Below are 14,054 nucleotides of genomic sequence, written 5' to 3' on the forward strand. Positions count from 1 at the left end.
GCCTGGGTTTTGGCCCAAACATAGATCTTTTTCTGAGGAAAGATTAAATACATGCTGCCGGAGTTCTGCCGGAAAGATATAGTCTCCCCCTTCTTCACCTTAGGACCCATCTAGATGCCTTAAAATGAGTTGTTTTGTCCTTAAAACTTGCTGCCAGGAGCATACTACAAATTTCACACATATCTGGTGACCAACCAAATTTTCCTTGTTTTTTTTTACAAGGGCTATGCTCATGGCAGGTGCTATGGGCCGTACCCACTGGCAAAAAACCAACCGAGCAATTTGCTGCGGAACACTTGAGTTGACGGTCCTGCATAATGGCAGCCCTGTAGTGATATAAAACAAGTTCTTATTAGAAAACTAGTTATTACTAATTGTCTGTAGCCCCTTACACAGATAGTATAATCAATATTACAGGCTAATTTGATTGCAAGTGTGCAGCTGTAATATTATATTTTATTAAATATCTATGTTAACTTAAACCATCTGAGATTTAGGTTAGCTTTGACACCAGTATATAGCTGTATTACTTATACACGCTTAGTCCGTTTGCAAGAGCTATGTGAAATTTAATTTTGAATGTCATGCCATTCAGACTTACTACTGTAAACTAATTTGTTTAACTATAACTGCTTTGAACATAATTTGTTTAACTAACCCAAGCTATTGTTTTGTTTGGTTTAGGTTAATGCTTCTAACATAATCTACATTATTAGGTTAATAATAGATGATTTCTTAGAGCATTCTTGCTTAACTATTCTAGGCTTATTAAAAAACACTGAAGAATATAAGCTATACAGGAAAGAACTTATTACAATCCAAAACTATAGTTTGCTGTTTATCTGGTCAAGACTACCCTTTTATCTGATACTCGGTCACTGCTACCGTTTTAGGCTACATAAAACACAATTACCTTAGTGTGTAACCTTGAAGTTAGGCTACCATCTCATCCAGCATACATTACTATTTCATCTAGTTGTAGGTTACTAACAGTTTAGTCCAGTAATGGGATGTTTCATAAAAAGTTATCACTTAACCTAATATAAGGTACTGCCTAGTTCTTGGTTATTTAGATCATGCTTAAGTGTACAGGCTTATGGTATATAAAAGGAAAATTTTTTATTAATATATACCCTCATAGCTAGGTTACCGATTATTTTGCCCAGATATTGTTATCTAATCCTATGGTCCTTGGTCTAGGTTATAGGCTACAGATAACACCCACTATTTTCTCACTCACTGCCTAGGTTATCATAGACATCGTATAATTTGAAAGGATTTTCTATATTGACGACAAATTGTGGAACATTTCTTTTAGTTAAAACATTTAGCTAGAATGACAAATTCTTCCAAACAATTGGCGCTCTGCAAAACTAGCAATCAACGATCATGAGTAAGAGCCAACCATGTGTTGGAGAGAAACGCCAGGTTCCAGCTTTCACACACAAATTAGTTACCAATTCGAAAAGTTTAACACTAAAACTTTAACTGGAACTTAAAATTAAGCACTTAACTTGCTATTTTAGATGTTTAACGAAATCGGAGAAAAAAAGACAAATTTTTTGGAGCGCTGGTAATACTAAACCTTACTTTGTTGACCAATAAAGAGTAATGGTTGTTTGGTCTTCATGTCGGTGCATTGTCGACAGTGTGACAGTCTCCTTATGTTCAATAAACACTTCACTTCTTCTATTAGCAGGTTTTGGCGATGGAAGAACCTGGGTATACAGCCTTGCTGTAAGATTTGGGAAAGTGCCCCTTTACCTTTGAGTCCATTACATACTCCATCATGAATTATAGTGTTTATCACTGTGACACAATACCCGGCCACGAGACCAGCTAAAAGAGAATTCTTTGATATTAGTTTGGTCACCATGGAGTTCTGGTAGACCATGGAACGGTAACTCCTTGAGGATGAAACAAGCAACTACGCTACCAAAAAAGTTGGTTACCATCTTTTAAAGCAAACTTCGTGTTTTTTTTTTTTTTTTTAAAAGGACAAAAAAGATATGAAGGTTATATAGTTCTGTAATATACAATACTTTTTATTTACATTACAATACAGAATATACATTCATCTTTTTCTAATATACTGTTCACTTTTTTCTACTGCTCATGCTCTCGTATTTACATTCAAGTCCCTAAAGTTTACATGATACCTATTTTGAAAACCTGTACCCAATTAAACACATTTGACTGTTAATTCCAATACGGGTTGCTCAGTGATTTAGATTTGCCCAAATGTACTTTGCTTTTAATGATGTGTTCATTATAATACCTTTACATTTTTTTTTTTTTTACATCTTATGCATGGCATGTTTCATTCCAGGAAACAATGATGTAGACTTTGAGTTGGTATTTGACTTCATACAAAGACAAGCAAGTAAGTGGACCTCACAAGGACAAAGGGTACTAGGAAGGCTCATTGAGCTTACTAGTAATAATATTCTGTATAAACACAACTTTTAGAGAGTGGCAGGGTTATCAGAATTTGAAATAATTGTTGGTGTCCATTAAGGATCAGCCCTGAACCCTTTGCTGTTTTATTACAGCAGTGGAGGAAACTAAATAAAAATGTAGAACAAGGGGGTCCCTGGCATGGGTGCCTGCATGTAGGGGGCAAGGGGTGTGCACAAGTACCCCCCCCTCCCAAAATCCTGGAAAATATGGCAGAGATCTACTATGTCAGATGGATGACTCTCCCAGGTTGTGTATGCTCAGCGTACATCGTGATAAAATCAGTTTGAACAAAACAAACTTCATGGAAAAGATAGTTGAAAAGTTTGGTGCATGGTGACCACAGGAGGTTACAGTTCCTTTTCAAATCAACAGTGACTAACTTGAAAAAAAAAAAATTTATTACAATTAACTACATCACTTTGTTTTCCTTCCATTCTACAGTATATTCTTTCACTTTAAGTAAATTAAAGGTATCCTTATTATCCTTCCATTCTACAGTATATTCTTTCACTTTAAGTAAATTAAAGGTATCCTTATTATATGATATTCGTATGTAGTATATAACTGCATTATTCTTCCCAGAAATGATTGATTTGAGTTGAACAGTATAATGAACTAAAAAAAAAGTAACTTTCTGTATTTTTTTGTTTATTGCATCTCGCTTTCACTTAAATTATTGGCATTGCAATTCCACATTATACATACATACATTATATATATATATATATATATATATATATATATATATATATATATATATATATATATATATATATATATATATATATATATATATATATATATATATATATATATATATATATATATATATATATATATATATATATATATATATATATATATATATATATATATATATATATATATATATATATATTATTTATTCACTAAAGAATTGCATGCCGATTCTACTCTTGGAATTAACCTGTTATTTCAAGGGGTCAAAAGTGTTTGTATGCTTGATACCAGAAACTATCCATGTATGTATTAAGATCCCCCTTGGAAAATATGCTGCAGGCACCCATGGTCCCTGGATGCATCAAATGCAGACTCTGAGGAAGAGGTTGTAAAATGTATAATATATAGAGAAGGGTACAAAGAGGGGGGTTGAAAATCAACGTACACAAAACATAGTTTAAGACGGCCAGAAAAGAAGCAAAGGAAAGAGTTCAGTCAGGAAATTGGCTACGTGGCTGCTGTGGGAAAGATGTGAGGTGAACTCAGTACGGAGTATTGATGTAACAGATGGTGTCACAAGAGATGCTCAGGACCAAGAACATACAGGAGCAAGAGCTTTTGATAACTTTAATGTGTTTTTGAAAAGCAAATAAAGAAAAGCGGGAAGTGAAGAACCATGCTGTAGTAAATGGAGAGGTCTTGGAAGAGATATAACAATTCTGTTTGTCTTGGGAACACACTTCACTGTGAAGACAAGATTTTGAGGCCAGTAAGAAAAAGAGAATACCCACAGGTTGTACAAAATGTAGAGATAGACTACCAGTAAATGAAAATATCCCATAAGTACTGTAGAGATATGGACAACTGATGGCTACATAAGGCCTCTACTACATTATGAAGTAGATTTGGCACTGGCAACACATATGAAGATTTTGAAAGAGTGAGACTAGAGATTGTTAATATTCAAGGCTACTGAGTAGTGGGATAATTGTATTATGGATAAGGAAGTGAATAACAGATGTTGTGTCCAGTGGCTGATAATTAGACCAAGATCTTAATGACAGAGGTTGGGATGTGACAGGAAGGGAAGACGAACAACTCGTCGGAAACGAGCTGATATGGAAGTAGCAGGACAATGACAAGTGAGGTCTAGAGAAATCTTGGAAAAAAGGATAGATGAGGCCTTAACACCTGACACGAGCTCAGACAGAAAATGTACAGGATAGAGAATGGTGAAAACTCATTTCAAGTCTAACCTCATGCATGGGAAACTTGAGTAAAAATGCTTATAAGGATAGTGAAGATCAGAGAATACAAGAAATAAATACAGATAATCCTCAATCATAATCACTAAAAGCATCCCAGGATACAAGAAGGATTCTTGTCACAAATTTTGCAAATCTAAACATAACAAACAAAGAAGCAAGCAGGTCAGGTGCTCTCAATGAAGAAAAAAAAGAACTTTCTTCCTTGTTAAAGTAGTCATTGTAGAAGCAGGCATCACAAAAGGTGCCACACACAGAGTAAGTATTCCTTATTTTTATCTAATGAAATCTTTGCAATTAGCTGGAAGCTTACTTTTTCCTTTAAAGAATGCTGTTGTAGGAGCAACTCCTTGAACAAAAAGCAATTAAGGTGGTGACTATTGTATGTCTCAAGGAACATGGATACTCTTCCTAGATATACTGTACTTAATACCAAGGTTTACTGGACATATTTTTGGAGGCTTATTGCATAATGTATAATTTAAGATTTTCTGTACAGTATATGATTTAATGAAAATGAGGACCTGTATCGATTACAGTTTCGGATTTATTGAGTGTGATTTCTTAAGGAGGTTTACTGAAGAACACAATTACCTTTTGAAGTTTTTCTACAAGCTGAATTGTAAGACAAGAAGAAGGGGTAGTATTCAGTGTTTGTAAACTGGTTTTTCCATACAGTACTGTATAGGTGTACAATGAATAGAAAGTGTAGGACTAACCCCTTGAGAGTCTGATCACATCAACCGATATCTGTAGAAAAAAAATATTAACTGTAAATATTTTGATGTTGGTTAGCACTGGGTTGACATCAGGAATGTGCTCAAGAAACTTGAAGTATATTTTCCATAGAATAAGGGCTGTTCTAAGACAGCCATCATTAACCCAGTTGAAAATACAAAATAATATCAATTATTTGCCCATTTTTCCTTACTTTTTATACACAATAATAGGCACAAATGCAAATATGTGTCTTGAAAGTGAAATTTGCTCTTTTTCATGGCACAAAAAGAATTTATATATCTCTGCAATGTTTTTTAAAACTATTCACAAAATGTTAAATTTCTGCTCTTGCTAACTTCAACATATACTGAGAATATAATTTTGTTGTTTTTCACTTTTAAACATAATAGAATCAGTAGAGTGATTTCTAAGCTACTGAGACAATCCAATATCATATGGAAAATAAATTTAAGTGTGAGTAACAAGAGAAAATTATCTGTAAAATCATGAGCAGTAATACAGAACCGAGTATGTTTAACCACAAGCAACATTTACAGCTCCCAAAATCTCAAAAGGTTAAGTGTTTGTAAACTTTTTTAATATATTATATATACAAAACAAACTGAAGCTGCAGTGTTAAGTATTTGTTAACTTTTTAAAAACATTATTGGCATAGGACAAGCTGAAGGCATAGTATTATTATCCCCTATAATAAAAATAAGGTTACTGGTAAAACTTAAATACAATATTGGGTGGTGTTTTTGAAAAATATTTTTGAGTTAATATAGGCTGCCATTTATAAAGCTAGTCACAGCATCCCCACTGCATGTGTCTACTAGTGTGATTGCAAATACTGTTATACTGTAAATGCTAACTTCTACACACCAGGACCTTCAAGAGCCTCAGCCTTTAATGCTGCCAACTTAACAGTATAAAACATTTTCTTCCAATGTCTTGATGAATATTACTTTAATCCCAGCCTTATACTTGTGCCTCTGCTGACGAGATACTTGCGTTGCATTCATACCACAACATTTACAATCGTAACAAACAAATGAATATAAATATTTTCATATTCACAATAGTTTACAAATACAATAATGATTCATTCTGAATCTAAACTTAACTACTGTATTCTAAACAATTACAATCTTTACATACAGGTATAACTTTTTACAAAAGTCTCACCTATAGCTATGTTAGTGTTATAACAGGTACAATCAATACAATATACAGATTACAAAAATACCCTCATATGAACAGTATGTCTAAGTGATCTACTGTTACTGCCAGTAAAAATATGTTAATATTTATTGATAAAATTTCAACTTTTCTGCATTTTTTACTGTAATGAGCTGTATAGAAGGCATTATATCAATTCCTAAAAACTGGAAAAGTGTTCAGTGTCACACACGTACGGTTATATATCATACAGAATACTTGTAATAATAACTCTAAAATATATGTCAGTAACATATTTATACAATAAACACAACATACGTCATTTGAATTATAAATTATCAATGAAAGTTATTTCTCATCCATTCTTCTCTTCTTGAACACATTAAAACGTATGTCTGAAGTTTCTCTTGGTTTCCTCTTGCTACGTTTTTTTACAGGAGACTTTGGTGGCCTCATTTCTGTATTGTCTTCCTCTTTGTCTGCTCTATCACCTGCATTTTGTCCTGATGTTGATGGTGAATTCTCACTGTTTGTTGCATGAGTGGAATCTGCTTGGGATCCACTTGAAGTTAGAGAAGAGGTGGAGTAGACAGCTGATGAGGATGACACATGAGTACCAGGATCCATTGTAAATGCTAGGCTACCTGAAGAGTAGGCACCCAATTGTGATGATGCTAAATAGGGTGATGGTGACATCTGAGCAGCTGCGAAGATTCAGTGGAACCAAATTTGGCTGCATCTGAAAATATGTAAAGATTAATCAGAATGCTTAAAGTATACATTTTTTTTTTTACTCAGCCATCACTTAAATTATACCTTTATGTCTGGCTGGCATGAATCAACAGTATTATCTCCTTAAAACTTGGGAAATTGTGATTAATACTGGAAGAGAAAATTCCCTCAACTTGCATGCTGCAGTGCCTGTGCCCCACAGGTTTGTAATTGGAGGGCTGGGAAGACAGGCAGCTTAATATCGAGGGCACTTATCAAAAAATTTAAATTGTTTAAATACATAATTAATTTCATTAATACAAACTCACTATGGGTAGGACTTCTTTAATCCAGAAACCATGGGACCTGGTCATGGCTGGACTACAGAAATTTACCTTAAGATGGCTAAGGGAAACCCCATGTAACCATATGCTTATTCCACATACATACTACTAGGTCCTCAAAGGTAGCTCTAAGCTTCAGCCAGAACTTGATCAATCATCAAACTACAGTGTACTCTGGTAATGCTGTTTAACCCCTTCCCTTACTATTCCAAGTACACTCGTGGGCATAACCATACACTTGTAAAAAAATAAATCATGAAAATACTTGCTCATTACCCTAAAATATCCCTACTTATTGTTATGATCCCGATTTAACTCATCCTCTGATGCAGTCGTGTTTTTTCTTAATCTCCCATTGGTGAGTATTTAGTGTGTATTTTCCTCAATGTATTGCAGTGAGCATAGAACTTTGAGTGTCAAATGCTCAAGCACTTGCTGAAATGCATTATTATTTTTTCTCTCTCATTACCCTCCACAATCATAATGAATGACAAGAAAGTAGTAGTAATAATTCAAGAGGTGAAAATAACAGTGAATAATTGTCTTAAGGTTCTGCGGGAAGTTCAGGAGTTTCAGCAATGATGTGTTGACAAAAACGTGTATCGCTATTGTCTACCAGTCACAAAGTAGATATGGTGGGAAACTGACAAACAAGGGAATACACAGAAAGCCAGAGCTGTTATGGACTATAACAACACAATGGGTGGCGTTATTTTTTTTGCAGAAATAAGAAATATTGTACTCTCTCTCAACTTTATAATGCTGTATTTTTATGATGATAATGCTGTATCTTTATAATAATATAGTATAATTAAAAAAACCACTATCATTATTTTTTTTCTTTTCCTATCTCTGAAGTTAACTCAGGAATGTGAAAAGGATTTTGACAAAAGGAAAAATCTAAGAGGGCCCGTGTCACCCGGTGAAAAGTCCATTCAGCACTTATTTCTAGGTAATTCCGTTTAGATACCAGAGAAAGCTAAATGAAATGCTGGAGTTACTACCCCAGAGCGAGCTCCACTAGATGGAGTCGTGTATGGAAAAGGGTGAACTACAAAACACGGAACCTTATCCTATAGAGATTCCCAATGTCAAAAGTCCCAACAACGATACAAGCCCATGCACTATTATGGACTGTATACAAGGCAACACTAATGCATTCCATGTTAGCACCCACCTCACTAGAATGAAGTTTACCATGGGAGGAAAGAATGAAAAACAGGGGTGGGTCACTGAAAATGGGCCCTCTCCAGAAATAGATTTTCCTTTGTCAAAATCCTTTTTCTGGATCGGGTCCCGTGTCACCCGTGAAATAATAACAGAGAAATAAACATCATTCTTATGCTATTAAAGACTTAAATAGAGACGTTGAAAACTAGAAGAATTCTGCCCTGAACATTAGTAAGGTCCTCTAAATTCATGTAATGAAAATAATGTAAGTGGTCACCGTCAAAGATCATGAGCTTAGAATAGCACCTGAATAGGCTTGTATTAAGAAAATACTTCCTGCCTAATAGCAGACCCAATGACAGTAACCCTCCCCTTTTTTAAAGGAGAGGATCTGATTAAATTGCGAGGTCCTGTCTAAAAAAGCCTGCAAAGGAGAAAACTGGGCACAGAAACAGACCTTGTAAAGGGGAGTACTTTTGAAGGTGACCACGAAAATGAGGACCTTCAATTGAAGATAGAAAGTTAGGGTGAGGAATTTGCAACACTATCCTGATGAGGGGAAACCAAAATGATTGGTTGACAGACAGGGCAGACAGTACAGGAAAACTAACACTAGAAGCTAAGCTGATTAAAAATTTTGGGGCTTCCCCAACAAGGAAAGGTAAGAACAAGATGATTGTTGTTTACCAAGGTAACTCCGATACATTACTCAAAGACCAGGAAACCGAATGTGGAAGTACTGTTCTTAGACAAACACAGACCTTAGGGATGAAAGTTAAGAGCCTGTGAGTCTGGTTCCAACAAAACACTTTCTCAAGGCCAATGCGGCCGCATCATTACTGTAAGCTTGAAAACTATGTGAAGAGTGCTAGTTACTTAACTGCAGAACCATACTGCAGTAGAGTAGGATCCCTTAACTGATTTCAGGAAAACAGTAATAACAGGACCAATATCAGTTTCCTCCTAAACTGTAAGATTCACAAAGACCACAAAGCCAGGACATCAGAGTTTGAGGGGGCTGACACAGGCCGAGTTTATACCAGACGGGACAGCTTAATAGTTTGTGGCTGAATTGGGTTGCAAGCAGACCTACTTCCAGGTCCAGGAAAAGGTCACAAGACTACCTGAATGACGCTCCGTCTAAGGACTATTCCGACACCAGGGGAGGCCCTGGATAGGGAAAAAGCAGTGACCTTTTTGGACCCCTACGAGAAGGGTGGTAGACAGAGGCACTTGTGTCTGTTGGTTATGGAGAAGAATGAACCATAACCTGAATGAAGCAACTCGAGTCCAAAACCACTTGTTTCATGCGCACTATTGCTGTTTTGTTCAGAACCAGCCTAAAAGGAAACCTCTTGGGGGAAGAAGTTTCCCAAGGACAGGAAGACTGTCACTGCCCTCCAAAGCGTTGATATGGAACTGCCGGTATCATTTTTCAGAGGCTACTAACCTCCCAGGTACTGATAATTTTTCAACAAAAACTATGAATTGCATATTATCCTATATAAAACACTGAAAAGTAAATATAAAACCTGCTTATTTTTTACACATGCTTGCAAAAAATGTGAAAGGGAAGGGGTTAAGGGCCACATCAGCAATATAACATTTCAAATCTTATTCCAAAACCATTATTTTTACATTTTATCTTTTGAACAAAATTATCCAACTGATATATATAACTGAAAATGCCATACTCATTGCAGTACAGGCAGTCCCTGCTTACCGGCAGTATCGGTTAATGGCGATCCGGTGTTATGGATTTTTGGCACTATCTCTGCTTAGCGGCGCCAATCTCCAGTTAGCGGCGCCGATCTCCGCTTAACGGCACTGATCTCCGCTTAGCGGTGCCGCAGATCTCCGCTTAGCAGCGCTGATATCCAGTTAATGGCACCGTTAAGTGAGTTATTAGTGCTAGTATCACCGATTTTTGGTTAGCAGCAATTTTTGGCTAGCGGCGCTCAGCCGGGAATGGAATCCCTGCCGCTAACCGGGGACTGCCTGTAATGCTGTCATTCAGCATTAACTTTCTATGTGAAAAGTCTAAGCAAATGTTAAAAAAAAAAATGATTTGTCACTTTTTACTATTTAACTACTTGGTTGAAAATGCTCCATGATATTTCAAATGTTTTTGTGCTAAAATGTCATAAATTCAGCTGTTAAACACCACACCAAGTATAAAAGATTAAAAAATTACTCACACAGCAATGATAGGATGGAAGCATTTAACTCAATGAGCATTTTATTGCTATACCCTCACTACATTATATTCTTCAACTATATTTTACCATGAAGAAAATCATATGATCAAAAGGCAGAAACAAAATAAAGTAATATAAAGGAAGTGAATACTTGTCTATTTACAAAAGTTAACTTTTGTTAGAAGTTTATTTCCTCATACACCTCCCCTTTTTGGGTAACCTTTCACTCTAAAAATAGTACTCAAGCTTATGCCAGCATCTTTTGTGGATTCCAACATTACATCCAAGCGCATCAATGTTTACACCTTTTAGGCAATACAGTACTGTACTGCACAAAAGTCTTAAATAAATGAGATGAATACAATTCACTACCATATGTGGCCATAACTCTCATACTACCATGAATTAAAAAATCAACGTAAAACAAATTTCACGTTCAAAAGGCACAAGCCAAAGAAAGAAAAAAAAATGCTCTTACCATCTGCATTCTTGCCATTTAGTATCTGGAATCAATACAAAATCTGGCAATTCTTCATGTTATGCTAGTGTTGAATAGCTACTGTGACCCACAACATAACTGAAACAGAGCATGATATCAAGACATCCCACGGACTTTGGGAAAATTTCCAGGAGTCAGGCCCACAAGGCTGTCGTCATGAGGGCACTACGCAGTCGACCTTGATCTAGTTTTGTCAACCAAGGGCTGCTGGCACAAACATACACAATGCTGAGTTGAGGGTTGCAGCTACAAAGTTAGTAGGCTTCCATAAGGTTGCATATTGCAATACACTCCCTGAACACCTGAATTAGCCCTGGTTACCCACCAGCCCGAACTACATCCCTGTAACTTTTACCCATTAATTGGGTAATTGACTGTCAGCATTACCAACGCTTACAGGAAAATCTTGTCAAAATGAGTTACCAGAAACACCGTTGGCAATGCTGCTGCAAGTCCCAGCGAGCGAGGCCGGGTTCCCCAATTGCTTTCCGTTCGCCTTGCTTCATGGATATTTCCTGTTTCAGCAAACTTTTGGTTATTAGCCCAACCCCCGTATACTGACTTTATTGAAATTGGATAACGACTTGAACCGTATTTTTGCCTTTTTCTCCTGGATTGTTCTTTCACCTGGCATCGGATTTTTCTCTCCTGTCTGGACTTTGGCTCGATTTGGACTCGCCATGGATAGTTTGGATAAAAAGACGCCCCCTTTGGATAGCGCAACTGCCTCAACCTCGGCTACAGCTACTACAACCGAGACTGCTACTGCTGGAGATGCTGCAACCCACCGATTGTGCACAGCTTGCAAATGGAGGATGAGTACCCTCAAATATGACAGACATTCAGTTTGTATAGCATGTAGGAAGGTGCCATGTAGCTTAACATTGAGATATGACGAGTGTAGATCATGGTTGAAAGATCAGGTGGAGGATTATGTTAAACATAGAAAATCTCTAGCTTTCAAGAGCAAACGTAGGGAAACAGCTGTAGAACACAGAGTCTAGACAAAGAAGCGTTAGAATCAGAGTTATTTAGGAAGTTCGAGGATAAATTATCAGCTAGCATGACAAATTTATTTTCTAGTTTCATGACAAAGTTATCTGAATTCAAAAGCAAAATATGGGTGCTGGGTAAATAGAAACTAACTTGTCTTTTTCAGCTCCCCTGCCTGTTCCAGAACCAGCCCTAACGGGTGCCAGGGGTCATGGAGAACCGCAAACCTCGAAGGCAGGATCTGCCGGCCCCCACACCACGGAGCAGGCAGTGTTAGCAGCAGTTTCCCCCTTTCTGCAGATAGTGTAAGTTCAGAGGTAAATTTAATATAGGATTGACGCAGACGAATAGGGATAGTGAGGTAGCAAAGAGTGTAGGAGAGAAGTTGAAAGTGCAGTCTTCTTTGGGGGCAGGTGCAATTCAGGTTCCAGGATCCTTGTTAGATCTAGCAGCGGTTCTATTTCCGGCTGCAGTCTCCTTGCAACAAATGTTGCTAAATCTATTGAGGAGGATTTAGATTTAGTTGTAAGTTTGCCAGGTTCAGGAAGGTTGGAGGATTTCCCTTCCTCTTCGAGAGTTCCTTTTCCTTCTGGGGAAAAGTTTTCGTCGGTTGGTGATGGTAATTCATTTGATAGGACAATAAATGTAGCAGAATATAATGCTAATCTATTGGGTCTTTCCAAAGGGTATAGGTCATTGGTCTGACTGTGTTTTAATATAGGGTTTTCGAATATACACGATCATGTAATGAAGAATTTTCCAGAATTTACAAATGATGTATTACAAGATTGTCAAGGGGGACCAGAGTCTGTATATTTTCTTTCTCTAAAATCTATGGCCTTTTCTGTAACCTCAGATTTTTCCCTATCCTCTACTGCTTCCAAACCTTCTTCCACTGCTCTTTCTCAACCTTCCCTTTCAGGTCACCTTTCGGGGAAAATTTCAGGTACTTTGTTAGTTCATCCAGCATATATGCCATTAGTGGGTTTGTCTTTGGTGCCATCTGCAGCGAATCCCGTACCTTCTCAGGCTTCCAATCTAGTTGCTGCGGCAGTTGGCGGCACGGCTGCCTCAGCGTTTAATGTTGCGGTACCAACAGGCTGCCTGTCAGCGTCTTCTCCTGTTTCTTTAATGTTGGTACCGGTTTACCAACAGTTTTTGCAGACCACTGAGCTGCCGAAGGATTACTTATTTTACGTGGCTAAGCTGTCTAGTGTTACGTCTTCTCCTGTTTCTTTGGGTCACCAGAAATAAATTCCTTCTAATCTTCAGCCCCTTCGAAACAGTCTTTCAACAAGTTCAGGGGCCAGTTGGAACGTTCTCTACCTGCCCAACATCATCAGCAGGAGCGCTGGTGGTGACTCCGAGTGTGGCATCTTCCTTCGGTTCCTCATTTCTCAACTTTTTCAACAGGTTCCTCTGTCCCTCCGGCTAAGGCGGTCTATGTAGGTTCAGGTTTGATTTTGGGTCATCAGGGACCCTTTCCCTCTTCTTCTTTAAGTAGGGGGCCTTCTGCTCCGGATTCCCAGTCTCACACGACTCTGCTGCATCTGGGTTTGTGTGGTGCGGGTGTTGCGGTCTCTCCGCTCTCAGGAGTGGGCATTGTCCGCCCAGGTGTGACCAACCCAGGTATTGTGTCATCGTCTTTGGAGGACGTGGGGTTTGCGCAACCTATTTCGGTGACTCCCAATATGTCAGGGGTCTGTCTTGCGAATCCAGGTGTGTCATGTTCTGGATCATCAGGTTCAATGTTTGCTATGGGTCAGCCTGTCTCATTTCCGGTTTTGGGTTGGTCGGACCAATTCAACAAAGA

The 14,054-nt window shown here is 37.6% G+C and overlaps 1 protein-coding gene across 2 annotated transcripts in view; it reads right to left on the bottom strand.

The window, feature by feature from the left end:
• Positions 1–4,875: 4,875 nt before the first annotated feature.
• The window catches only part of pall (pallbearer), a 131,240-nt gene continuing 122,061 nt past the window's right edge, over positions 4,876–14,054 (bottom strand). For both annotated transcript variants that reach the window (XM_067127150.1, XM_067127159.1), the window contains exon 8: positions 4,876–7,065. In XM_067127150.1, coding sequence (XP_066983251.1) covers positions 6,967–7,065 — 99 coding nt within the window. In that variant the 3' untranslated portion in view covers positions 4,876–6,966. The remainder of the gene's footprint in view (positions 7,066–14,054) is intronic.

This window comes from Macrobrachium rosenbergii, chromosome 3 (genome assembly GCF_040412425.1).
Source record: "Macrobrachium rosenbergii isolate ZJJX-2024 chromosome 3, ASM4041242v1, whole genome shotgun sequence".
In the NCBI taxonomy this organism is placed as follows: domain Eukaryota; kingdom Metazoa; phylum Arthropoda; class Malacostraca; order Decapoda; family Palaemonidae; genus Macrobrachium; species Macrobrachium rosenbergii.